The 27,206-nt window shown below is 52.6% G+C and overlaps 1 protein-coding gene across 1 annotated transcript in view; it reads right to left on the bottom strand.

Annotated features, from left to right (window-relative positions):
- The window catches only part of KLHL13 (kelch like family member 13), a 46,468-nt gene extending 19,870 nt beyond the window's left edge, over positions 1-26,598 (bottom strand). Inside the window, exons 1-2 of the mRNA XM_038748069.1 lie at positions 26,473-26,598; positions 7,620-7,699 (exon numbers count right to left, since the gene is read on the bottom strand). Coding sequence (XP_038603997.1) covers positions 7,620-7,678 — 59 coding nt within the window. The 5' untranslated portion in view covers positions 7,679-7,699; positions 26,473-26,598. The remainder of the gene's footprint in view (positions 1-7,619; positions 7,700-26,472) is intronic.
- Positions 26,599-27,206: the final 608 nt, after the last annotated feature.

Here is a 27,206-nt window from a genome sequence, read left to right as displayed (position 1 = left end):
GACGGGGAGGAGGGGGAGAGGAAGGAGGGGGCTCAGTCTGGAGTCGCCAATCTGGGAACCCTCCTGGGGCAGCCGCCGGAGTTTGGATCAGAGGTTGCGGTACGGTCCATATCCCGCACGGATTTTAGGTCGGGAAGACTTGGGGACGGACGGACACACACACACACACACACACACACACACACACACACGGAGAAAACACTCTACCAATACACAGGAAATAATGGAATGAAAAGGAAGCCCTGTAGTGCTATGGGGCAACGGGTGGCGTCCGGCACTCAGTGTTCACAGGCATCCCTACAGTGTGGTCGGGGACACCCTGTCATGTATCCGGGAGCTTCATTAAAGCAAAATTTCAAGACGGTGTCTTCATTTTTAAATTTTAAAAATTTCTGCAAGATCAGAGTTAAGGCACAATTCTTCTTGCAGTTGGAAAAAATCGCCTTTCAGCAGCCGGGCCCGTGGGCCCAGCAAGTGGGTCCACTGGCAGGGTGAGGAAACAAACCCCCTGGGGAGCCACCCCTGGGGCCCCTGGGCGACAGATGCTGCCCTAAGGTGGTCCACCCAAGAAGAGGGGCTTGGGGGCTTAACCCCCCAACATAGCCCGACCCCCCAACACGGCCCGGCCCCTCCCCTGCAACCCTAACCCCCATCCCAGCCCCACACCACTCATGGATATACCAACTTGGACTTCCCAAGCGCTTAGTACAGTGCACTGCACACAGTAAACGCTCAATAAATACGATTGATTGATTGACTGATTGATTGAATAGGGCCTTGTGGGCTCCAAGGGCCTCCGGCCGCCGCATCCCTCCATCCCCCGGCCCCGCTTTCGAGGGTCGGGGGTCTGGGCCAGCCCGGTGGCCCCGGCGTCACTCACATGTAGGTGGGGCAAGGCGGCCACCTGGATGCTTTCAGCCCCGGCGGCGCGGGGGGCTTCCAGGAGGCGGCGGCCCCCGCTTTCCACTTCAGGGACAGGGGCATGTCCTCGTCCGGGTCCTCGCCAACGCGGCCACGGCCAGCGGCTTTTCCATAGCCCGGCCCCCGCCCAATTCGCCGCCCCCTCCGCCGGGCCCGACCGGGTCCCGGGGGTCTGGAGCAGCGGAGAGCCAGAGCCGAGGAGACCAAGCACAATGAGTGGGGAGGGGAGGGCAGAGGAGAGAAGGGGAGGGGAGGAGAGAGAAGGGGAGGGGGTGGCCGCCGCACATAGTCAGTGCAATCAATCAGTCAATCAATCGCATTTATTGAGCGCTTACTGTGTGCAGAGCACTGGACTAAGCACTCGGGAAGTACAAGCTGGCCAACACATAGAGACAGTCCCTACCCAACAGTGGGCTCACAGTCTAGGAGGGGGAGACAGAGAACAAAACCAAACATACTAACAAAATAAAAAGAATAGCTAGGTACAAGTAAAATCAGTCAATAAATAGAGTAATAAATGTGTACAAGCATGTATGCAGATATACAGGTGCTGTGGGGAAGGGAAGGAGGTAAGATGGGGGTAAGTGCAGTGGGGATTGGGTAGGGACTGTATCTAGATGTGGCCAACTTGGACTTCCCAAGCGCTTAGTCCAGTGCTCTGCACACAGTAAGCGCTCAAAAAATACGATTGATTGATTGATGCGGCTTGGCGGGGGGCGGCGGCGGCCCCGGTAGGTTTGCGGGGCGGTGGTCGCCGCGGCAGGTGCACACAATGCGGCTTGGCCGAAGGGACGGAAGCAGACAGTACCGGGGGGGGCGGGGAGGGCCCGCAGGGCGTTTAGCGGGGAAGGAGCAGGCGCGCACACAATGCAGGTTTGCGGGGGGCGCGCACACACACACACACACAGACCCACAAACACACACAATGCAGCGGTGCGGGGGAGGGGGGCCCGTCCTCCGCTAGCCCGTTTATTCATCCGGGGCAGTGTGGGGAGGCCGTCCATCCGTCCGTTTTTCCCTCCCGGCGGCCGTTACCTGCAGAGAATGGCCTTGCCGTCCTCGGGGCAGTCCTCCGGGGGGCCGCAGCAGCTCAGCAGGCGGGCCAGGAAGCTCAGCATGGCCCCCCGGGCCCCCCGGAGCCCGGTCACCGGAGGAGGAGGAGGAGGAGGAGGAGGAGGAGCCACTTGGCCTCCGTCCGCAGGCTGGGCGGGCCCGGGGCCCCAGGCCCAAACAGGCCCATGGCCGCCCGGGGGCTCGGGGGTCTCCGGGGGGGCTCCGGGGTGCGGACCCCCGGCCCGGCCCGATTGCGGGGCCGCTCTGCAGCGGAGAGACGGCGGGGCGGGGCGGGCGGCTTCCCAGGGGGTCCACAGGCACGCGTGAAAAACGCTGGGCGGCCCCCCCACACACACCAATCAATCAATCAATCGTATTTATTCATTCATTCAATCGTATTTATTGAGCGCTTACTGTGTGCTGAGCACTGGGAAGTCCAAGTCGGCAACATATAGAGACGGTCCCTACCCAACCACGGGCTCACAGTCTAGAAGGGGGAGACGGACAACAAAACAAAACATGTAGACAGGTGTCAAAATCGTCAGAACAAATAGAATTAAAGCTCTGTGCACATCATTAACAAAATAGAATAGTCAATCAATCAATCAATCGTATTTACTGAGCGCTTACTGTGTGCAGGGCACTGGACTAAGCGCTTGGGAAGTACAAGTTGGCAACATATAGAGACAGTCCCTACCCAACAGTGGGCTCACAGTCTAGAAGGGGGAGACAGAGAACAAAACCAAACATACTAACAAAATAAAATAAATAGAATAGATATGTACAAGTAAAATAAGTACATAAATAGAGTAATAAATATGTACAAACATATATACATATATACAGGTGCTGTGGGGAAGGGAAGGAGGTAAGATGGGAGGGATGGAGAGGGGGACGAAGTCCAGGGCACCCCAACTCCTGTCCAAATCCTTCACACCAGTGTCCTGTCCACCCCAGGGCACTCTGGCCTACCTCCTCTGCCCCATATGGCCTCCATCATCATCATCAACCTCTGCCCCATATGGCCTCCATCATCATCATCATCATCATCATCAACCACATTCTGTCCACTCCAGGAGGGACCCCTAACCCCCCCCCCCCCCCCCCCCCCCCCCCGGTCCAGCCTCTCAGGGAGGGTCCCAGCACTGACCTCAGCTATTTGCTGAACTGCAAGGAGGGGAATGGATGAACCCAGTTGATACTGAAGGCTGGGGTCTCATACAATGTATCCTAAACAAACTGAACAGAACACTCCTTTGGCAAGCAACCATTATTGCCAAAAGCCCCTAAAATCAGGCTTAACACCTTAATGTTTTCTTAGCAGCTGATAATAGTAATAATAACTGTGTTATTTGTTAAACATCTATACGTTAAGCACTTGAACACATACAAGTCAAATCAGGCCCGCTACTACACAGAGACACACAAACATCCTGGCGAAGCTTTCTGGGAGGGATACCTCTGCCCCCAAACCAGTATCACCTGGTTAAATGAGAAATTTGTGTTTTAGCCATTGCGCACCTACTTCCAGGGCTCTTGGTTCAATATGCAAACGCAGGGGTGGGTAATGTCTTCCCCATACATAGAGACCTGTTCCTAACAAATACATCAATCAAATTAATTGAGCACTTACTGTGCACAGAGTACTGTACTAAGCACTTGGGGGACTACAATAAGAGTTAGTATACACGTTCCTTTGCCGAAAACAAGTTTACAGTCTAGAGGGGGAGATAGATGTAAATATAATTTACATATATATGCATGAGTGTGGGGCCGAGGGTGGGATCAATAACAAATGTCCAAAGGTCACAGACGCAAAGATTGGTCTCTCATAAATGTTGCTTTGTGCACAGACAAAGCAGAAGGGGGAGGGGGACAGGGAACAGAGGAGGAGACTTGACTTCACCAAAGTTTGAAGGTGGGAAAAGTGTTGGTCTGGCATATATGGCATATGAGTGCTAAACAAATGCTTTGGCGTAGTGGACACAGCACGGGCCTAGCAGTCAGAAGGTCATGAGTTCTAATCCCAGCTCCGCCACTTGTCTGCTTTGTGACCTTGGGCAAATCATTTCACTTCTCGTTGCCTCAGTTACATCACTGAAATGGGCATTAGGACCGTGAGCCCCATGAGGAACAGGGACTGCGTCCAACCCGATTTGCTTGTATCCACCTAGCATTTTGTACAGTGCCTGGCACATAGTAAGCGCTTAACAAATACAATAATAATAAATTATAATATGGAGGGGGAGGGAGATCCAGGTAAGGGGGAGGATATGGAAAAGGGGTCAGTGGCAAGACAGACGAGACTGGGCCACAGTAAGCAATCTGGTGCTAGAGGAGTGAAAAAGTGAGCACGCTAGTCTACAGCAGGGAACAGAGACTGAACCCCCTGTATTCTGTAAGTTCCTCGCAGGCAGGAATCGTGCCTCCCAACTCATTGTATTGTACTTTCCCAAATGCTCAGTACAATGCTCTACACACAGTAGGTGCTCAATAAATCCCACTGACTGACTGAAAACTGGCTCTGAGAAGAAGTGCTCAGAAAGGCCGCTATCGGAGCTCATCAACCAACCAGCTTCTGGCCTCTGGGTCTGGTGGACCATCTTGGATCCCATGATTCCTGAGGTTGGGGGTCCTCAAGGGCCAGCTGTTCACCGCCCCCCACCATAACACACACAACCACCCACTTTACTCCCTAGCCTCCTGCCGGGGCAGGTGGGAGAACGGAGCAGTAAAAGGTGGGAAGGCGGGAAGTCACCGAAAACAACAGGCACAGGTGGGAGAGGAACACGGTGGCAGTCAAGTGGGCAAAGATGGAATGGGGGAGCCACAGAAACAAATAACAAATACCTAGCTACAAATGTTAAAATGTGCACCCCGGACTCTGCACGCTTCCCTGCTACAAAAAAATTCTGACAAATACCTAACCACACCCACATTTACGTTCACCCAGGGCCCTGCACACGCCCTGCATACCCGAATCCTTATGATGATGGTGATGATAAAATTAAACAGATGATTAAACAGAATGTGCAATGGGTTCCCAAAATACGTCTTGAACACTGTGGGTCTCACACCCCCTGGATGTCCTCGACGCCGAGCCCGGGGCAGGAAACAGACGTTTAATACCGAATGACCTCCATGTGACTCACGCTTAACCCCAAGGACCACGTCTGCCTGAACGTCAAATGAATCACCAGCTACAGGGCCACTCAAAGGCCGTCCACGAGGAGGTCTGCGGTCCTGAAACTTCCTGTGTATGCTGGGGAATTCTGGCCGGTCACGACCGCTCAATGGACACAATAAAGCACCAAGAGAGAGTTGGGGACGTGTGCCTGTCGGGGAGGATTTGGGTGAGCAAGGGGACCCTCACCCGGCATAGGGAATCTACCGCCACCCCAAGCAGCCCATCCTTCAGGGGCACAATCACTGCCACCCACCCAGAGGGAAGGTCCAGACCCTGGGCTCCCCCAGATTCAACCCAACCTGCAAGCCAGACTCCCAAGGCTTTATGTGCTAGCAACCCCTTGGATCAAAACCCCATCAGAAGGCGGCGAGCTCAGAAATCTACCCAGTGCCACGTCCCCCCACCTCCTCCGGTCATTCTGGTCAGTCAATGCTGTAGGAAGCCCTGCCCCGCCCTACCCGCCCTCTCAGACCAAAGTGCCCCGGCCACCCGACGCCCGGATCCTCCGACGTGTCTAAGCCTGAGCGCAGATGGGCTGGGGGCTTCGGAGTTTCCCGCGTGGACACGGTGGCCACTCAGAAAAGAATCCGCTAAAAGGTGGCAAGCTGTGGCCCACCCCAAATAGAAATAGCCCCAGCTTTTACACTATAGGCCGTTGCGGGCAGGGAATGCGTCTGTTTATTGTTGCACTCTACTCCTCCAAGAGCTTAGTACACTGCTCCACACACACAGTAAATGCTCAATAAATACCACTGAATGAATGAAGTTCAGAAAGCCCCATCAAGTCACTTTTGGATAGCAGCCTGCCCAACTGGGCAGGCAGGTGGACTGCTGACCGATCCATCCATCCTTACCATATCCCTGCTGGCTCCTTCCCCACCTGCTCTGACGGCGACTCCGTCCTCACCCCAAGTCTTTTTTTTTTTTTTTTTTTAAATGGCATTTATTAAGCACTTATTATGTGCCAGGCACTATTCTAAGCGCTGAGGTCGATACAAGGTAATCAGGTTGGACACAGTCCATGTCCCCACTGGGGCTCACAGTCTCAAACCCCATCCCACAGACATGGAGAAGTGAACTGACTGTCCCACGCGGGGCTCACAGTCTTCATCCCATTTTACAGATGAGGGAACAAAGGTACAGAGAAGTAAAGTGACTTCCCCAAGGTCACACGGCAGACAAGCGGTGGAGCCGGCATTATAACCCAGGTCGTTCCGACTCTCTCAGACTCATTCTGTCTTCTAGGCCACGCTCCTGAATTCCAAATGAAATACAAGTCACTTGCCCAACCAGATCTAGGGCAAAGCGCTCCCTCAATCAACCCATCCAGTCTCCACTGGGTGTGGGAGAGCCCGTGGAGCACAATCCCCGCCCTCAAGGAGCTTCCACTCTAGCGATGGAGACAGACACTGAAATTGATTACAGACAGGTAGAAGGAGAAAAGGGGGAGAGGCCCCAAGTCTCCCAGTGTTCAGCGGATCCCCTGAGTGCTGAGAGACAGTTGGGGGGTGTAACCTGGGGGGAGGAGAGACTTACCTGGGAAGGCTGGCTGAAGAAGATGAGTGGGAGGAAGGGAGGCCGGCTGGAGGAAGCCGAGCGTGGGGAGAGCTGGGGTCTGGCTCGGGATGGGCCGGGCGAACGGTGTGAGCGAGGGGACGGAGGCGGGAGAGTCAAGAGTGGAGGGTTGGGGATGCTAGAAGACCGGCCTGGGAGGAGCAGAGACAGCAGCTTGGGGAGGAGCAGGTGCACAGAGCAGAGAGGTGAAGCTACGGGTCCCAGGGCTAGGGGTGTAGCATCAGAAACCCTCAGTCCACCGCTTGCTGCAGCCGGACTCCTCCACTCCCCCATCCCTCCACCTGATGCCGGCGGCCAAAGGATGGGGCTTCCCTTCTTCCATCTGGCTTGCATCCCCTCTTCCCTGGGAGCAGAGGCGGTGGCAGCCGAGACAGCCTCCCCCGTCCCTGCCCAGACGGGCGGGACTAGATGGCCTCAAGAGCTCGCTGCTCCCCGAGCCCTGACCGGCAGCAGGGGCACGGCTGGCGGAGACCCACGGCACAGGGCCGGAGCCACCAAGGGTCGCTTGGTGACACGCTTCCTCGGGGGCCATAACACCGGGGGCTCAGCCTGCCCCGCCCCGTGATCGTCCCTCCCAACCCCAATCCACCCACCTACAGCCACCGGGAGTGGGTGTGACCGCTGGGCTTAGTACAGTGCTCTGCACACTGTAAGCGTTTAATACGTCTGAATGAATGAATGAATGAACGTGCTCTCAGAGCAGGCTCTCGGGGCACTCCCGAACCCAGAGGAGTGACACCATTCACTCTTGGGACAACAGGGTTGGCCCCTGTCCTGGGGGGCTGCTGGGCCCTCTTGCCCTGCGAAGGGTTGCCCCCAAGGCCGGGGGAGTGGGGAGGTGGCGTGGTGTGGACTGCAACGATGAAGCGCGGCGGGAACTTACCGGTCCCGGTCGTGGAGAACCGCAGACATCAGCTCCCCTCTGTGCACCGGGTGATCCATCCCCTCGGGGTTGGTTGGCCCCTGCCGGAGGGGAAAAGGGCCAAACGTCACTGAGCCAGTCCATCCACCCATCAGTCCATCCCATCCATCCACCCCAGCCAAGTGGCCCGATCCGTCAGCATCCACGGCTGTGGCTGCACCCGCATGCCTGCCTGTTGCAGATGGCGGCCCAGACACCTGGATGGGGTCCGTCATTTTTTTTTAATGGTACATAATAATAATGATGATGGTATTTGTTAAGCACTTACTATGTTCCAATCACTGTTCTAAGCGCTGGGGAAGGTACAAGGTGATCAGGTTATCCCACATGGGGCTCCCAGTCTTCATCCCCATTTTCTAGATGAGGTAACTGAGGTACACAGAAGTTAAGTGACTTGCCCAAAGTCACAAAGCTGACAAGTGGCAGAGCCAGGATTAGAATTCATGACCTCTGACTCCCAAACCCATGCTCTTTCCACTAAGCCACATTCCTGCTCTATTTGTTAAGTGCTTATTACTACGTGACAGCACTGAATTAAACCCTGGGGTCAATACAAGCTAATCAGGTAAGACACAATCCCTGTCCGACATGGGGGCTCACAATCTTAATCCCTTTTTTTCAGATGGGGCAACTGAGGCCCAAAAGTAAAGTGACTTGCCCAAGGTCATGCAGCAGACAAGTGACGGAGCTGGGGTTAGAAATCAGGTCCTTCTGATCCCCGGCCCTTGCTCTATCCTCAAGGCCACACTGCAGGGCCTGGGAATCAGAAGGACCTGGACTCTAATCCCATTCTGCCACTTGTCTGCCTTATGATCTTGGGTACATCCCTTCACTTCTCTGTGCCTCAATTACCTCACCTGTAAAATGGGGATTAAGACTGTGAGCCCCATGTGGGACAGAGACTGTCTCCAACCCAATTACCTGGTATCCACCCCAGCGCTTACTACAATTCGTGGCTCAGTGGAAAGAGCACGGGCTTTGGAGTCAGAGGTCATGGGTTCAAATCCCAGCTCCGCCAATTGTCAGCTGTGTGACTTTGGGCAAGTCACTTAACTTCTCTGTGCCTCAGTTCCCTCATCTGTAAAATGTGGATTAAGACTGTGAGCCTTCCAGGGGACAATCTGATCACCTTGTACCTCCCCAGTGCTTTGCACATAGTAAGCGCTTAATAAATGCCATCATCATTACAATTCCTAGCACATTTTAAGTGCTTAAATGCTGCAATTATCATTATTAGTAAGGAACTCCCCAGGTTCCCTGCCATGGCAGGGGTGAGAGATGAGCCAGACCCTGACTCAGATGGGCCAGCCACTGCCGGGAGGCAGGAGAGGAGCTGGGAGGAGCAGCACCAGCGGGCCTGCCTTCTCCTGCCCTCCTCTACTCTGGGGCACCAGGCCCCGAGGGCTCACTCTAAGCAGCTTCTCAGTCCAGATCAAAGCCACAGGGGGTGGAGGGGGAGAGTGAGGGCTGTGGGCACACCACAGCCCAGAGCCCTCCTGCCACAGAGTTCCCTGGAAATCCACCACAGGCCAGGGGAGTACTGATCCCAGAGCACACCCGCTACAAAGCCTTCGCCGGGAACGCAACCGCAGACCAGCGGAGCACTGAGGCCGGGGCTCAGGGCATGCCTGCCTCAAAACCTTCCCCAGGAACCCTACCGCAGGCCCTGACTTGACCCCCTGCGCCTGAGCTGAAAGCCTGGAGAAGGGAACAGCAGAGCGATCTCAGCGGGCGCACGGATGGAGATGGCACGAAGGCACGAGGAGCGACAGAGTCAAGGGGCAGCAGCCATTTCCGAGGAGGCCCCCGTGACCACCTCACCCTCCGAGCGAGGTCTCATCCTCCCAGGCTGGGGGCATCCCCTCTCCCCCCGCCCCCACGGCCCAGTGGCTCAGCCCCCGCAGAGCTCTTGCCGGGCCTTTCGTTTACACCAGCTCCGTTTCCTCCTCTTCTCCCCTCTCGCTGGGGGGCACCGGGGCACGGGGAGGGGGCACACAGCAGCAGTCCCAGACCACAAGAGGTTTGTGAAACACAGGTCTTGATCCGGATGTTGCGACTTTGGGGAAGTTAAGGATAAGGGGGAGGGGAGGACGGGTGGGCTCCGGGAGATCCTCACCCGGCCCTGCACCCTCTTATTGGGAGCAGCCGCTGCCCGGACATGGAGAACTCCAACCGCACTCTCAGAGGCAGAGGACCCTGGCAAACAATCCCTTCATATTAAGGCCCCGACCGCTGGGGACGACTCACGAAGCCGTCAGTCTTCCTTTGCGGTGCCAGGTCACTGAAACGAACCTCGCCGGATCAACACCGCGGAGGTTAAGCCAGGGGGAGTGGGCAGAGCTTGGCCTTCCCAAGGGGAGTGGGGCCCTGCCAATGGGGTGCCCCTTTTCTTCCTGCCCCCTGAAGGTCCGGGGGCTCGTGCCCGGCTTCTCTCCTCCTGCGCTTCTTGGCACAGAGCTTTCCGAAGGGGGGTGGCCGAGAGGAGGGAGGAGAGGGCCCCGAGAGAAGAAGGCCGACTCCTGGAGGTGGGGGTTTGGCTGCAGAGGAGGAAAGGAAGCGAAAGGGATGGTGGACTGGATAGGACGTTTGCTGACTGTGCTGCCCTCGCCTCCTGAGAGCGACAGCCCCTAAGTCCGGGATGACTACAGTTCCCAGAATCCCTCGACGGATTAGAGCCCCTGGGAGAATGACAAGACCAGCCAATCAGCCAGCTAGGCAGCTTCCAAAGCCAGGAGAAGGCGGAGCTATGCCTGCTCTCTCCAGCTTCCCCATTCCCCATGGGTATCCCCTGACTTCCTTCCCATCTTCCGCTCTGCCTCCACATGGAAGTAGCAAGTCCCAGCACGGGACTCACCCTGGGGGCTTCTGGGAGTTTTCCGTCACCAGGACACAGTGAAAGCCCTTCCACCCAACAGCTCTGCTCCCGGCTCCTGTCCAGTCTTCCTTCCATTTGCGTTAAATTTCTGAGTTTTCTTGGGTGGTCTGAGGCTATTTCTATTAACGTCTGTCTTCTCTGGACTGTAAGTCCATTGTGGGCAGGAAGCACAGCGACCAACTCTGCTACACTGTACTCCCCCAAGTGCTTAATACAGTGCTCTGCCCACAGTAAGCGCTCAATAAATACCATCGATTGACTGACTGGAAGAGGTTGCGGCGGGGAGAGATATGCACAGACCGACGGTTTAGAAAAACGACCCGGGCAGCAGAGTAAAGTATGGAGAGGGCAGAGGCTGGAGGCAGGCAGGTTCGGGAGGAGGCTGCTGCAGGAGCTGAGCCAGGTGGTGCCGGGTGCTTGGACAACTGGTTGTTTCGCTGGAAAGGAAGGGGCAGATTCTGGACATACTGTGAAGATAGAACCGACAGAATTTGTTAATCGGTTGAAGGGGAGAGGGATGAGTTGAGGATAATGCCAAAGTCGTCAGATTGTGACATGGGGATGATGGTGGTGGGGTTGGTAACAGTGATGGGAAAATCAGGGGGAGGAGAGGATTTGGTAAAGAAGATGAGGAGTTCAGTTTTGAATAAGTTGAGGGTGCAGTGCCGGCAGGAAATCCAGATGGGGGCTGTCCTAGAGCCTGGAGGAAATGGTTGGGCTGAGGAAGGGGCCTTTCTGATGAACCCCTTTCTGCTCCTACCTCTCAGAACAACGGTGCAACACAAGGGATGCCCCTCTCTGGAGGTGGGGGGAGGAGGAACCGGACTTGGGGGTAGGGATCCAGAACTGCGTCCTCTAAGCTCAGTGACTCTGAGGACAACACCACCCAGCCGGTCCGGGCAGGAAACAAAAACACCCATGAGGTTTGGGGGGCTCCGGGGGCATAGAATGCTGGTTGAGAAACCACGGGCTGGTTCATTTTCAAAATTAGCCACTGCAGGCCCTCCATGGTCCTCTAGACCGTGGCAGGGAGCCGAAGAAACCACTGCAGGAGTCCATGGATGGGCCGGCAATCGTCTGCCTGCGAGACCTTTCATTCATTCAATAGTATTTATTGAGGGCTTACTGTGTGCAGAGCACTGTACTAAACGCTTGGGAAGTACAAGTCGGCAACATACAGAGATGGTCCCTACCCAACAACGGGCTCACAGTCTAGAGACCTTGCCACACGATCAACAACCACCACTGTCACGAAAACCTGGAAACACATTTAGGTCATCCTTTGGGCCACGAAAGGCCAATGGAATTCGCTTGGACACTTGGACAACGTCCCTAGCTCACCTGCCCGCCCGCCTCCCCTCCCCCAGGAAAGGGACAGGAGGGATTTTGGGAAAAGCCCACACTCCAGCCGCTCACCCCAGCCCCACCCCAGTAGCCAAGGCATCACTTGCCTTCAAGTGCTTAGTACAGGGCTCTGTACACAGTACGTGTTCAAAAAACACCACTGACTTGCTAATTGATCAGTCCCTCTTCTCTCTGCCATGAACCAGGTGGCACGATGGTCCAGGCCGCACTGGTCCGCCCTAGCGCGATGGTCCAGGAGGCACCCACCCCGTTCACACCGATAATAATAATAATAATAATGATGGCATTTGTTAAGCACTTACTATGTGCAAAGCACTGTCCTAAGCGCTGGGAGGGGATACAATGTGATCAAGTTGTCCCATGTAGGGTTCACAGTCTTAATCCCCATTTTTACAGATGAGGTAACTGAGGCTCAGAGAAGTTAAATGACTTGCCCAAGGTCACACAGCAGACTTGTGGTGGAGCCGACATCCGAACCCCTGACCTCTGACTCCAAAGCCCGGGCTCTTTCCACTGAGCCACGCTGCTTCTCTGAATCAGACAGGCCAAGGGAGACCAGGGGGAGGGACGGAGACCGGAGGCCAGAGTAGGGGCAGGAATTGCTGGAGCCGGGTCGGTACACCCAGCCCCGCACAGTCTCCTGTACGGAAATCCTTTCTGCTCCCGAGAAGACCGCGTGAGTGGAAACCTCTCGCTGCAGCCCTTGTGCCTCGCCCCCAAAATCCAAAACCTACAATGTGTCTCCCGGTTGTGCCTGTCCGAGGGCGGGCCGTCCCGTGAGGCTATCACAGCTCTGAAGTGGTGAGCCTGCCGGCCAGGCTAACACATCGTAAGTTAGCCCTCCCTCGGGGGCTGCTGGAGTCTGACCCGTATCAGGGCGGACCCTGTGATATATGGTAAGGGCTTACTACGTACTCTGCAATCAATCAATCAATCGTATTTATTGAGCGCTTACTGTGTGCACAGCACTGTACTAAGCGCTTGGGAAGTACAAGTTGGCAACATATAGAGACAGTCCCTACCCAACAGTGGGCTCACAGTCTAAAAGTCTGCACTGTACTAAGCACTGGGGTGCTGTCCCAAGGTGACCCTGGGGTATCGGCCATCTCGAGGTCAAATGCTATCTCGTGGCCGCCTGGTCCAGCGGCAGACGGAACTCGGAAGTGAGGGTGGGATACCGCTCCCCATGACCAAAACTGCTAGATTGACAGCCCAACCCGGAAATACAGAAGGTGTCCCTCGCACCCGTGCCAATCAAATTAGGTACGGAGGCGGGCGGAGGGCAGAGATTGGATAAACTGAGGCTGAAAGCTGGAATGGCCTAGGAGCACAGGTGATAAATACCTGCGGCCTCTGGCCCTCTCTGCAGAGGATCGAGACTTGCAGTAGATGGCTGCAGGGCGCCTCTGTCCAGAGCGTGAGAAGTCCGCTCTGCCAGCACCAAGTGAGGAGCCGTGGGATGGGTGAGGGTCCCGTCCCGCTGGATGCTCATGGGGCGAGAAGCCAGGTGCTTCGCCATGGGTATGGAATGAATGAATCGATTCTTCCCGAGTGGAAAATACTCGTGGGTGGGAGCTAGGGGCTTCTCCATGGGTGCGTTACTCAAGTGGATTCCTCCCCAGTGGGAAGTGCACATGGGTGAGAGCTATGGGGGTGCCACCCCACCATGTGCAAACAAACTGTAAGGGAATTCCGCCTGGGTGGGACCTGGGGGCTCTGCCACGTGTAGGTAGCGAATATGTGTGTTCCTCCCGCTAGGGAAGCTCTAATATTACTAATTGATTACATTCCTCCCAAAAAGGGAAGTTCATTGAGCCTAAACGATTAAATAATTCAATTCACCTCGCAGAATCAATTTTATATAAAACTCAGGCTTTCCGTCCCCGGCCTCTCTTTGTCTCTCACTGCGCCGATTACGGAACGAACCCGTCCCCAGGAGACGGGTGACAGGTACATACAGGATAATCAGGGTGGACACCGTCCCTGTCCTACCTGGGGCTCATGATCTACAGGGGAGAAACAATAAGTAATTAAACCCCATTTTGCAGACGAGGAAAGTGAGGGACAGAAAATTTAAGTGGCTTGCTCGGGATCAAACTGCACGCAGGTCGTGGAGCCGGAGTGGGGACCCAGGTCCCCGATTCTCTTTAAATAACAATAACAGTACTAATTGTGGTATTTGTTAAGCGCTTATAATGTGCCAGGCACTGAACTAAACGCTGGGCTGGATACAAGCAAATTGGGTTGGACATAGTCTCTGTCCTCCATGGGGCTCATGGTCTTAATTCCCAATTTACAGATGAGGGAATTGAGAAACAGAAAAGTGAAGTGACTTGCCCAAGGCCACACAGCAGACAAGTGGAGGAACAAGGATTAGAATCACCTCACTGGGCATTTCCAGAAGCTGGGGGCTGGTGGAGGGCACACTGGCACTGAAGGGGCAGTGCATGTCCCTTAACGTGTCTAAAACAGAACTCCTTATAGTCCCGCCCATACCCTGTCCGCCCCGATTTCCTTATCACTCTAGACGGCACCACCATACTCCCTGTCTCACAAGCCCCTAACCTTGGCATTATCCTTAACTCCTCTCTCTCATTCAACCCACATACTCGATTCATCACTAAATACCATTAGTTCGACCTTCCCAGCATCATTAAAATCTGCCCTTTCCTCTCTATCCCAGATACTACCACATTAATCCAGGCACTTACCAATCAATCAATCGTATTTATTGAGCGCTTACTGTGTGCAGAGCACTGTACTAAGCGCTTACTCATGCTTCACCTCGCTTATCCTATCCTGCCTTGATTACCAGCCTGCCTCCTGTCTCTCCCCACACCATTCCACACTTCACTCTGCTGCCTGGATCATTTTTCTACAAAAATGTTCAGTCCACATTCCCCCACACGTCAAGGAACTCTAGTGGTTGTCCATACCCCGCAAGCGCTTAGTACAGTGCTCGGCACACAATAAGTGCTCAATAAATACGACCGAATGAATCTACCTCTGCAAAGAGAAACTCCTCACCATCACCTTCTTCAAAGTACTCAATCACCTCGCTCCCTCTATCTCACCTTGCAATTCTCCTGCTACAACCCAGCCCACACACTTTGCTCCTCTAATGCCAACCTTCTCACTGTACCTCAGTCTTGTCGATCTTATCACCAAGCTCTCGCCCACATTCTCTCTCTGACCTGGAACGCCCTCCCTCCTCATATCTGACAGGCAATTACTCTCCCATCCTTCAAGGCCTTATTGAAGGCACATCTCCTTCAACCCGAGACTTCCTTTCCTCTTCTCCCACTCCCTTCTGCATCGTCTTGACTTGCACCCTTGATTCATGCTACCTCCCAGCCCCACAGCACTTATGTACATATCTGTAATTTTATTTTATCTGTTTATATTAATGCCCATCTTGCCCTCTAGACCGTAAGCTCATTGTGGCCAGGGAATGTATCTCTTATACTGTACTCTCCCAAGTGCTTGGTACAGTGCTCTGCACATAGTAAGCACTCAATAAATACAACTGGCTGACTGACGGACTGACAGAAGGAGCAGTGCAACTGCTAACTAGGTTGGCTTGAGGCCTATTCCGTCACCTTTTTGGGTGTGCTGCCAACAGGCCGAGCCCAGCGGCTCCCTCTGACCAGATGGGTACCGGCCCACCCTTTCCATCACCTGAACCAGCTGCCCTTTCCTCGTCACTTGAACCACCTGCCAGTCACAATCTCTGACACTCCTCTGCTCCATCACCTGAGCCCCCTGCCAGTCACAACTGACTCGCTCCCTTTATTCATCCCCCTCCCAGCCCCCCAGCACTTATGTCCATACCTATAATTTATTCATTTATATTAACGTAGAGAAGCGGCACGGCTTAGTGGATACAGCATGGGTTTGGGAGTCAGAAGGTCCTGGGTTTTAATCCTGGCTCCGCCACATGTCTGCTGTGTAACCAAGTCACAACTTCTCAAAACCTCAGTTACCTCGTCTGTAAAATGGGGATTAAGAAGGTGAGCCCTATGTGGGACAGGGACTGTGTCCAACCTGATTAACGTACTTAGGTATATACGAACAAAACTGTAATTTTACTTATTTATATTAATGTCCGTCTCCCCCTCTAGACTGTGAGTTTGTTGTGGGAAGGGAATGTCACTGTTTATTGTTGTACCGTACTTTCCCAAGTGCTTAGTTCAGTGCTCTGCACACAGTAAGCACTTACTAAACATGATCAAAGGAATCTACCCCAATGCTTAGAACAGTGTTTGGCACATAGTAAGTGCTTAACAAGTACCGTTATCATTATTATTACTATTAATAATGTGTGCCTCCCCATCTAGATTGTAAGGTTGTTGTGGGCAGGGTACGTGTTTGTTTATTGTTATACTATACTCTCCCAAGCGCTTAGTACAGTGCTCTGCGCACAGTAAGGGCTCAATACGAATGAATGAACTTCCGTCCCTTCCTCTCTCCATCGCAGGAGCCACTTGTCAGTCACAATCTCCATCAATCCTCTTCTCCATCACCTGCCAGAAATAACTTCTGCCAATCCTCCTCTCCATCACCTGAACCAGTTGCCAGAAACAACCTCTGTCATCTTCCTCTCCATCAGGTGAGCCACCTGCCAGTCACCTCTGCCACATCACCTGAGCCACCGGCCGGCCACGACTTCCACCCTTCCCCTCTCCTTCACCTGAGCAATTTGCTTCTGGAAAGGGAGCAGGCATGGAGGCATTCAGGTGAAATGGAAGGCTTGAAATGGCAGGGGTGGGAGAGGAGGAAGGATATAGGGAGGGGAGATGAGAGGTTACATCAGGGAAGGTCTCCTGGAAGAGTTGGGATTTCAGAAGGGCTCTGAACTTGGGGAGAGCTGTGGCCTCTCATCTGTGAACGGGGAGAGCGTGAGCAGGAGGCCAGTGGCGAGAGAGACAGGAGCGGTCAGTCCCAACCACGTCCGGGCAAGCTCTGGACGGCCGCCCTGGGCCTCCCGAATGGGGCAGACGGTTTCAGCAGGGCAGGAAACAGCTCACGAGAGGCAGTAACGGTTCATCGGGCATCCGGTGAACCCGCTGTTTGCTGGCTCACAGCCAGGTTGAGACATACCAGCTCTCCACTCCCGAAGTGAGAGTTGGTCCAAAGCTGTCTCCACATTCCTCCGTGTCCGAACTCAGGCTCCAGCATCAATCCATCAATCAGTCAATCAAAGCTACCAACTGTGCACTTGTGTGCAGGCCACTGTACTAAGCGCTTGGAACAGTACAACAGAATTGGTTGACATGATCTAATCTAAGCTAGAAGTTCTTGGATTTCACTGCTGCCTCCGGACTGAGACTGTGAGCCCACTGTTGGGTAGGGACCGTCTCTATATGTTGCCAACTTGTACTTCCCAAGCGCTTAGTACAGTGCTCTGCACACAGTAAGCGCTCAATATGATTGAATGAATGAATGAATGCTACCTCACTCATAAGCTCATCTCTAAATTGTAAACTCGCTTTGGGTAGGGAATGCGTCTGTCAATTGTTATATTGTACTCTCCCAAGTGCTTAGTACAGTGCTTTGAAGCACATGATCCTTGCCCTGAAGGAGTCTGCAATCTAGCAGGGAAGCCAGATGTTAAAATAAACTTCAGAGAGGGGAAGGGTACGGGCATGGACATCAGGATGGCTTCGAGAGAGTGCCACTGATGTGAAAAAATCACCACACCTGAGAACGTGAGCCCGCTGCTGGGTAGGGATTGTCTCTATCTGTTGCTGAATTGTACTTTTCAAGCGCTTAGTACAGTGCTCTGCACAGAGTAAGTGTTCAATAAATACAACTGTATGAACGAATGAATGAATGCAAAGGTCTAATAATAATAATAATGATGGTATTTGTTAAGTGCTTACTATATGCAAAGCACTGTTCTAAGCGCTGGGGAGGTTACAAGGTGATCAGGTTGCCCCACGGGGGGCTCACAGTTTTAATCCCCATTTTACAGATGAGGTAACTGAAGCACAGAGAAGGTAAGTGACTTGCCCAAAGTCACACAGCTGGCAGTTGGCGGAGCCAGGTTTTGAACCCATGACCTCTGACTCCAAAGCCCGTGCTCTTTCCACTGAGCCACGCTGCTTCTCTAACTGGCAGGGTTCTAAGAAAGTGATTGGAGGGGGTTTTGGCAGGGGTTGGAGAATCGACAAAAGAAAGAAAAATTAAAGTGTGCTAGGAACTCCCATTCCTCTTGGTTTCCGTTACTTCAGCTTGAATTCTATAAAGAGTTAAAATTACAGCCCCTCAGAGGCAAAATAAAATTGCAATTAAAAGTGTTACAAGTTCAGAAAAGAAAATAGGCTACAATGCAGTGGAGCATACCTCTTCATACCCTGTATGCGTAAAAAAAGCTTCAAGGATGCCTTTACTAACACATTCAGCTCCACAATTAGGAATTTTACATGGTTCTCCCTCTGGCACCGCGCACACTTGGCCACGAGCTTCCTCCCTACAGACAGCCTTGAAGGGAAAGGGGGCAGGTCACAGGGGGTTCTGGAAATCCGTGGCTCAATGGAAAGAGCGCAGGCTTGGGAGTCAGAGGTCATGGGTTCGAATCCCGGCCCAGCCACTTCTCAGCTGTGAGACCTTGGGCAAGCCACTTAACTTCAGTACCTCATCTTTAAAATGGGGATTAAGACTGTGAGCCCCAAGTGGGACAACCCGATCACCTTGTATCCCCCCAGCGCTTAGAACAGTGCTTTGCACATAGTAAGCACTTAAATACCATAATTATTATTACTATCACCTCCCAGTACTCTCTCCTGGTTCTGTCCGAAACGCCCCACTGCCATGTGGCAGGCCAGAGCTCAAGAAGGGAAGGTGACTAGCAGGCCCAGTGGAAAGAGTGCGGGCTTGGGAGTCGGAGGTCGTGGGTTCTAATCCCAGCTCCGCCAATTGTCAGCTGTGTGACTTTGGGCAACTTTTCTGGGCCTCAGTTACCTCACCTGTAAAATGGGGATCAAGACTGTGAGCCTCCCGTGGGTCAACTTGATCACCTGGTAACCTCCTCGGCGCTTAGAACAGTGCTTTGCACATAGTAAGCGCTTAATAAATGCCATCATTATTATCCCGGCTCTGCCACTTGTCAGCTTTGTGACTTTGGGCAAGTCACTTAACTTCTCTGTGCCTCAGTTCCCTCATCTGGAAAATGGGGATTACGACTGTGAGCCCCATTTGGGATGACCTGATTACCTTGTACTCCCCTAGTGCTTAGAACAGTGCTTGGCACAAAATAAGTGCTTAACAAATCCCAAAATTATTATTATTATTTTTATTAAGTTGCAACGGCACGGCGGCGGGGACAGCCTGCTGCAGGGCCAGAGACATTCCCGGCCCGAGCCGAGGTGTGGGGTGCCCGAGGTGAGGGCACGGCAGCGGGGGGTGCCCACGGGCCTGGCCCCGGGGCCAGAGCGTCCGGGCAAGCCCCAGGACCCCAGAGGGCCCGGGCACCGAGCTCGGGGCTGCGAGGAGGGAAGCGGGGGCCCCCTCCCACCGACCCTCGCCTTCCTTCCCCCCATCCCTCCTGCGGGGGCCGAGGCCCGGTCACCTCCCTGCCGGACACCTCCTCCAGGAGGCCTTCCCAGACTGAGCCCCATTTCTTCTCCTCCACCCCATCCCCCTGCCCGCCCTACCTCCTTCCCCTCTCCACAGCACTTGTATTCATTCATTCAATCATATCCTCAAAAATCTCCAGTGGCTACCAATCAATCTGTGCATCAGGCAGAAACTCCTAATCCTGGGCTTCAAGGCTGTCCATCCCCTCGCCCCCTCCTACCTCACCTCCCTTCTCTCCTTCTACAGCCCAGCCCGCACCCTCCGCTCCTCTGCCTCTAATCTCCTCACCACGCCTCGTTCTCGCCTGTCAATCAATCAATCGCATTTATTGAGCATTTACTGTGTGCAGAGCACTGTACTAAGCACTTGGGAAGTGCAAGTTGGCAACACATAGAGACAGTCCCTACCCAACAGTGGGCTCACAGTCTAGAAGGGGGAGACAGAGAACAAAACCAAACATATTAACAAAATAAAATAAATAGAATAGATAGGTACCAGTAAAATAAATAAATAGAGTAATAAATACGTACAAATATACATATATACAGGTGCTGTGGGGAAGGGAAGGAGGTAAGATGGGGGGGATGGAGAGGGGGACGAGGGGGAGAGGAAGGAAGGGGCTCAGTCTGGGAAGGCCTCCTGGAGGAGGTGGGCTCTCAGTAGGGCCTTGAAGGGAGGAAGAGAGCGAGCTTGGCGGGTGGGCAGAGGGAGGGCATTCCGGGCCCGGGGGATGACGTGGGCCGGGGGTCGATGGCGGGACAGGCGAGAACGAGGTACGGTGAGGAGATTAGCGGCGGCAGAGGAGCGGAGGGTGCGGGCTGAGCTGGAGAAGGAGAGAAGGGAGGGGAGGTAGGAGGGGGCGAGGGGATGGACAGCCTTGAAGCCCAGGGTGAGGAGTTTCTGCCTGATGCGCAGATTGATTGGTAGCCACTGGAGATGTTTGAGGAGGGGAGTAACATGCCCAGAGCGTTTCTGGACAAAGACAATCTGGGCAGCAGCATGAAGTATGGATTGAAGTGGGGAGAGACACGAGGATGGGAGATCAGAGAGGAGGCCGATGCAGTAGTCCAGACGGGATAGGATGAGAGTTTGAACGAGCAGGGTAGCGGTTTGGATGGAGAGGAAAGGGCGGATCTTGGCAATGCTGCGGAGCTGAGACCTGCAGGTTTTGGTGACGGCTTGGATGTGAGGGGTGAATGAGAGAGCGGAGTCAAGGATGACACCAAGGTTGCGGGCTTGTGAGACGGGAAGGATGGTAGTGCCGTCAACAGTGATGGGAAAGTCAGGGAGAGGGCAGGGTTTGGGAGGGAAGACATGGAGTTCAGTCTTGGACATGTTGAGTTTTAGGTGGCGGGCAGACATCCAGATGGAGATGTCCCGCCGTCCCACCGTCGACCCCTGGCCCACATCATCCCCCTGGCCTGGAATGCCCTCCCTCTGCCCCTCCGCCAAGCTAGCTCTCTTCCTCCCTTCAAGGCCCTAGTGAGAGCTCACCTCCTCCAGGAGGCCTTCCCACACTGAGCCTCCTCCTTCCTCTCTGCCTCGTCCCCCTCTCCATCCCCACCTTCTTAACTCCTTCCCTTCCCCACAGCACCTGTATATATGTATATGTTTGTACATATGTATTACTCTATTTATTTATTTATTTTACTTGTACATATCTATTTTATTTTGTTAATATGTTTGGTTTTGTTCTCTGTCTCCCCCTTCTAGACTGTGAGCCCACTGTTGGGTTGGGACTGTCTCTCTATGTTGCCAACTTGTACTTCCCAAGCGCTTAGTCCAGTGCTCTGCACACAGCAAGCGCTCAATAAATATGATTGATTGATTGATTGATTGAGCGCTTACTGTGTGCAAAGCACTGGACTAAGCTCTTGGGAAGTACAAGTCGGCAACATATAGAGACAGTCCCTACCCAACAGCGGGCTCACAGGCTAGAAGGGGGAGACAGACAACAAGACAAAACATGTAGACTGGTGTCAAAATCGTCAGAACAAATAGAATTATAGCTATATTCATTCATTCAATCGTATTTATTGAGCGCTTACTGTGTGCAGATCACTGTACTAAGCGCTTGGGAAGTACAAGTTGGCAACATATAGAGACGGTCCCTACCCAACAGTGGGCTCACAGTCTAGAAGGGGGAGACAGAGAACAAAACAAAACATATTAACAAAATAAAATAAATAGAATAAGTATGTACAAATAAAATAGAGTAATACTTACAAACATATATACATATATACAGGTGCTGTGGGGAGGGGAAGGAGGTAAGGTTGGGGGGATGGAAAGGGGCAGGAGGGGGAGAGGAAGGAGGGGGCTCAGTCTGGGAAGGCCTCCTGGAGGAGGTGAGCTCTATATGCACATCATTAACAAAATAAATAGAATAGCAAATATCTACAAGTAAAATAGAGTAATAAATCTGTACTATATGCATATACGATACCATTTATTAAGTGCTTACTATGTGCAAAGCACTGTTCCAAGCGCTGGGGTAGGTACAAGGTGATCGGGTTGTCCCATGTGGGGCTCACAGTCTTAATCCCCATTTTACAGATGAGGGAGCTGAGGCCCAGAGAAGTTGACTTGCCCCACACAGCTGGCAATTGGTGGAGGCTGGATTTGAACCCATGACCTCTGACTCCCAAGCCCGGACTCTTTCCACTGAGCTGAAGTGAAGTGACTTGCCCAAAGTCACACGGCAGACAAGTGGCGGAGCCGGGATTAGAACTCACGACCTCTGACTCCCAAGCCCGGGCTCTTTCCACTGAGCCACGCTGTAAAAATATATACGAGTGCTGTGGGGAGGGGATGGGGTGGAGAGGAAAAATATACTTGTACAGACTTATTATTCTATTAATTTTACTTGCACATATTTACTATACTATTTATTTTGTTAATGATGTGCATCTAGCTATAATTCTATTTGTTCTGACGATTTTGACACCTGTCTACATGTTCTGTTCTGTTGTCTGTCTCCCCTTTCATTCATTGAATCGTATTTATTGAGCGCTTACTGTGTGCAGAGCACTGTACTAAGTGCTTGGGATGTACAAGTTGGCCACATAGAGAGATGGTCCCTACCCAACGGCGGGCTCACAGTGCACACCTAAATGGAATAGAAATACTTTGGATGATACTAGTTGGGCAAACAACCACACAGTTGTTCTCTGTCTCCCCCTTCTATACTGTGAGCCCGTTGTTGGGTAGGGACCATCTCTATGTTGCCGACTTGAACTTCCCAAGCGCTTAGTACAGTGCTCTGCACAGTAAGCACTCAGTAAATACAACTGAATGACTGAAAACAGCTCCAGAAGGCCTTCCCAGACTGAGCCCCCTCCTTCTTCTCCCCCTCCCCATCCCCCCCGCCTTACCTCCTTCCCCTCCCCACAGCACCTGGATATATGTATATATGTTTGTACAGATTTATTACTCTATTTATTTATTTTCCTTGTACATATTTATTCTATTCATTTTATTTTGTTAATATGTTTTGTTTTGTTGTCTGTCTCCCCCTTCTAGACTGTGAGCCCACTGTTGGGTAGGGACCGTCTCTATATGTTGCCGACTTGTAGTTCCCAAGCGCTTAGTCCAGTGCTCTGCACACAGTAAGCGCTCAATAAATACGATTGATTGATTGATTGATTACTGTGTGCAGAGCACTGGACTAAGCGCTTGGGAAGTCCAAGTTGGCAACATAGAGAGACGGTCCCTACCCAACAGTGGGCTCACAGTCTAGAAGGGGGAGACAGAGAACAAAACAAATGAACAAAATAAAAGAAATGGAATATGTACAAATAAAATAAATGGAGTAATATTCAAATCAATCAATTGTATTTATTGAGTGCTTACTGTGTGACGAGCACTCTACTAAGCGCTTGGGAAGTACAAGTTGGCAGCATATAGAGACAGTCCCTACCCAACAGTGGGCTCACAGTCTAGAAGGGGAAGACAGAGAACAAAACAAATGAACAAAATAAAAGAAATGGAATAAATATGTACAAATAAAATAAGTAGAGTAATATTCGCATCAATCAATTGTATTTATTGAGCGCTTACTGTGTTCACAGCACTGTACTAAGCGCTTGGGAAGTACAAGTTGGCAACATATAGAGACGGTCCCTACCCAACAGTGGGCTGAGTCTAAAAGGGGGAGACAGAGAACAAAACCAAACATACTAACAAAATAAAATAAATAGAATAGATATGTCCAAGTAAAATAAATAAATAGAGTAATAAATATGTACAAACATATATACAGACTGAGCCCCTTCCTTCCTCTCCCCCTCGTCCCCCTCTCCATCCCCCCAACTTACCCCCTTCCCTTCCCCACAGCACCTGTATCTATGTATATGTTTGTACATATTTATTACTCTATTTATTTATTTATTTTACTTGTACCTATCTATTCTATTTATTTTATTTTGTTAGTACGTTTGGTTTTGTTCTCTGTCTCACCCTTCTAGATTGTGAGCCCATTGTTGGGTGGGGACCATCTCTATGTGTTGCCGACTTGTACTTCCCAAGCGCTTAGTGCAGTGCTCTGCACACAGTAAGCGCTCAATAAATACGATTGATTGATTGATTTTATTTTGTTAGTATGTTTGGTTTTGTTCTCCGCCTCCCCCTTCTAGACTGTGAGCCCGCTGTTGGGTAGGGATCGTCTCTACGTGTTGCCGACTTGGACTTCCCAAGCGCTTAGTCCAGTGCTCCGCACATCATCAATCGTATTTATTGAGCGCTTACTGTGTGCAGAGCACTGGACTAAGCGCTTGGGAAGTACAAGTTGGCAACATGTAGAGACAGTCATCATCATCATCAATCGTGTTTATTGAGCGCTTACTGTGTGCAGAGCACTGGACTAGGCGCTTGGGAAGTACAAGTTGGCAACATATAGAGACAGTCATCACCATCATCAATCGTGTTTATTGAGCCCTTACTGTGTGCAGAGCACTGGACTAAGCGCTTGGGAAGTACAAGTTGGCAACATAGATAGACGGTCCCTACCCTACAGCGGGCTCACAGTCTAGCAGGGGGAGACAGACAACATAACAAATTAACAAAATAAAATCAATAGAGTAAATGTGTATAAAATAAATAAATTCATTCATTCAACCGTCCTTCCCAAGCGCTTAGTCCAGTGCTCCGCACATCATCAATCGTATTTATTGAGCCCTTACTGTGTGCAGAGCACTGGACTAGGCGCTTGGGAAGTACAAGTTGGCAGCATATAGAGACAGTCATCATCATCATCAATCGTATTTATTGAGCGCTTACGGTGTGCAGAGCACTGGACTAAGCGCTTGGGAAGTACGAGTTGGCAACATAGAGAGACGGCCCCTACCCTACAGCAGGCTCACAGTCTAGCAGGGGGAGACAGACAACAAAACAAAACATATTAACAAAATCAAATCAATAGAATAAATGTGTATAAAATAAATAAACTCATTCACTCAACCGTACTTCCCAAGCGCTTAGTCCAGTGCTCCGCACACAGTAAGCGCTCAATCATCATCATCATCATCATCATCATCATCAATCGTATTTATTGAGCGCTTACTATATGCAGAGCACTGTACTAAGCGCTTGGGAAGTACAAGTTGGCAACACATAGAGACAGTCCCTACCCAACAGTGGGCTCACAGTCTAAAAGGGGGAGACGGAGAACAAAACCAAACATACCAACTAAATAAAATAAATAGGATAGATATGTACAAGTAAAATAAATAGAGTAATAAATATGTACAAACACCCTACTCAACAGTGGGCTCACAGTCTAAAAGGGGGAGACAGAGAACAAAACCAAACATACCAACAAAATAAAATAAATAGGATAGATATGTACAAGTAAAATAGAGTAATAAATATGTACAACCATCTATACATATATCCAGGTGCTGTGGGGAAGGGAAGGAGGTAAGATGGGGGGGTGCACACATAATCGTTCAATAAATACGACTGATTGATTGATTTTATTTTGTTAGTATGTTTGGTTTTGTTCTCTGTCTCCCCCTTTTAGACTGTGAGCCCGCTGCTGGGTAGGGACTGTCTCTCTATGTTGCCAACTTGGACTTCCCAAGCGCTTAGTACAGTGCTCCGCACATAGTAAGCGCTCAATAAATACGATTGATGATGATGATGATGATGATGATGTACTTCCCAAGCGCTTAGTCCAGTGCTCTGCACATAGTAAGCGCTCGATAAATACGATTGATGATGATGATGATGTACTTCCCAAGCGCTTAGTCCAGTGCTCTGCACATAGTAAGCGCTCGATAAATACGATTGATGATGATGATGATGATGTACTTCCCAAGCGCTTAGTCCAGTGCTCTGCACATAGTAAGCGCTCAATAAATACGATTGATGATGATGATGATGTACTTCCCAAGCGCTTAGTCCAGTGGTCTGCACATAGTAAGCGCTCGATAAATACGACTGATGATGATGATGATGATGTACTTCCCAAGCGCTTAGTCCAGTGCTCTGCACATAGTAAGCGCTCGATAAATACGATTGATGATGATGATGATGATGTACTTCCCAAGCGCTTAGTCCAGTGGTCTGCACATAGTAAGCGCTCGATAAATACGATTGATGATGATGATGATGTACTTCCCAAGCGCTTAGTCCAGTGCTCTGCACATAGTAAGCGCTCGATAAATACGATTGATGATGATGATGTACTTCCCAAGCGCTTAGTCCAGTGGTCTGCACATAGTAAGCGCTCGATAAATACGACTGATGATGATGATGGAGAGGGGGACGAGGGGGAGAGGAAGGAAGGGGCTCAATAAATCCGATTGATTGATTGATTGATTGATTGCTATAGAGGTGCTGTGGAGCCCAGGCCCAGGAACAGGTGGCGGCGGAGGGCAAGGCGGGCACGGGGAATGACGGGGGACCGGAGCCGGGACAGCGGGATGGGAGGAAAGGGAGGAAAAGGAGGAAAAGGAAAAGAAGGAGGAAAAGGAGAAGGAGGCCGGTTCGGCTCACCTCTTCTGTGTCCCGGTCCGGGGCTCGTTCCCGCTGTTGCTCCCGGGGCCGAGGGCGCCCGACGGGGGCCGGACCCCGCCGTCCGACGGCCCGGCGCCCTGAGCCCCGGACGGCGCCACCGGACCGCCTCGGACCGGCTCGGACCGGTTCGGACCGGCTCGGACCGGCTCGGCTCGGCTCGGCTCGGCTCCACCGGAACGGCCGCGGCTGCTGCTGCGGCGGCGCCGCCTCAGCTCGGCGGGGGCGGGGGCGGAGCCGTCATGGCGGCCGCTCCCCCCGCCTCACGGCGCTCACTGAGGCGGGGAGGCCCCAGCGGCGCCTGCGCGGGAGGAGAACCCCGCTGGGGCCCGGGGAGCGCTGCGTGCGCCTGCGCGGGAGGAGCCCCACTGGGGCCCGGGAGCCCTGTGTGCGCCTGCGCGGGAGGAGCCCCACTGAGGCCAGGGGACCATTGAGTGCGCCTGCGCGGGAGGAGCCTCATCGGGGCGAGGAGACCTCAGCGGCGCCTGCGCGGAAGGAGCCCCACTGGGGCCAGGGGACCTCAGCGGCGCCTGCGCGGGAGGAGCCCCACTGGGCCAGGGGAGCGCTGCGGCGCCTGCGCAGAAGGAGCCCCACTGGAGCGGGAAGACCATAGCGGCGCCTGCGCGGGAGGAGCCCCACTGGGACGAGGAGACCTCAACGGCGCCTGCGCGGAAGGAGCCCCCCTGGGGCCGGGGGAGCCCTGCGGCGCCTGCGCG

This window comes from Tachyglossus aculeatus, chromosome 6, assembly GCF_015852505.1.
Source record: "Tachyglossus aculeatus isolate mTacAcu1 chromosome 6, mTacAcu1.pri, whole genome shotgun sequence".
NCBI classification, from domain to species: domain Eukaryota; kingdom Metazoa; phylum Chordata; class Mammalia; order Monotremata; family Tachyglossidae; genus Tachyglossus; species Tachyglossus aculeatus.
The sequence above is the reverse complement of the archived record's forward strand: the minus strand, read 5'-3'. Positions and strand labels throughout refer to the sequence as shown.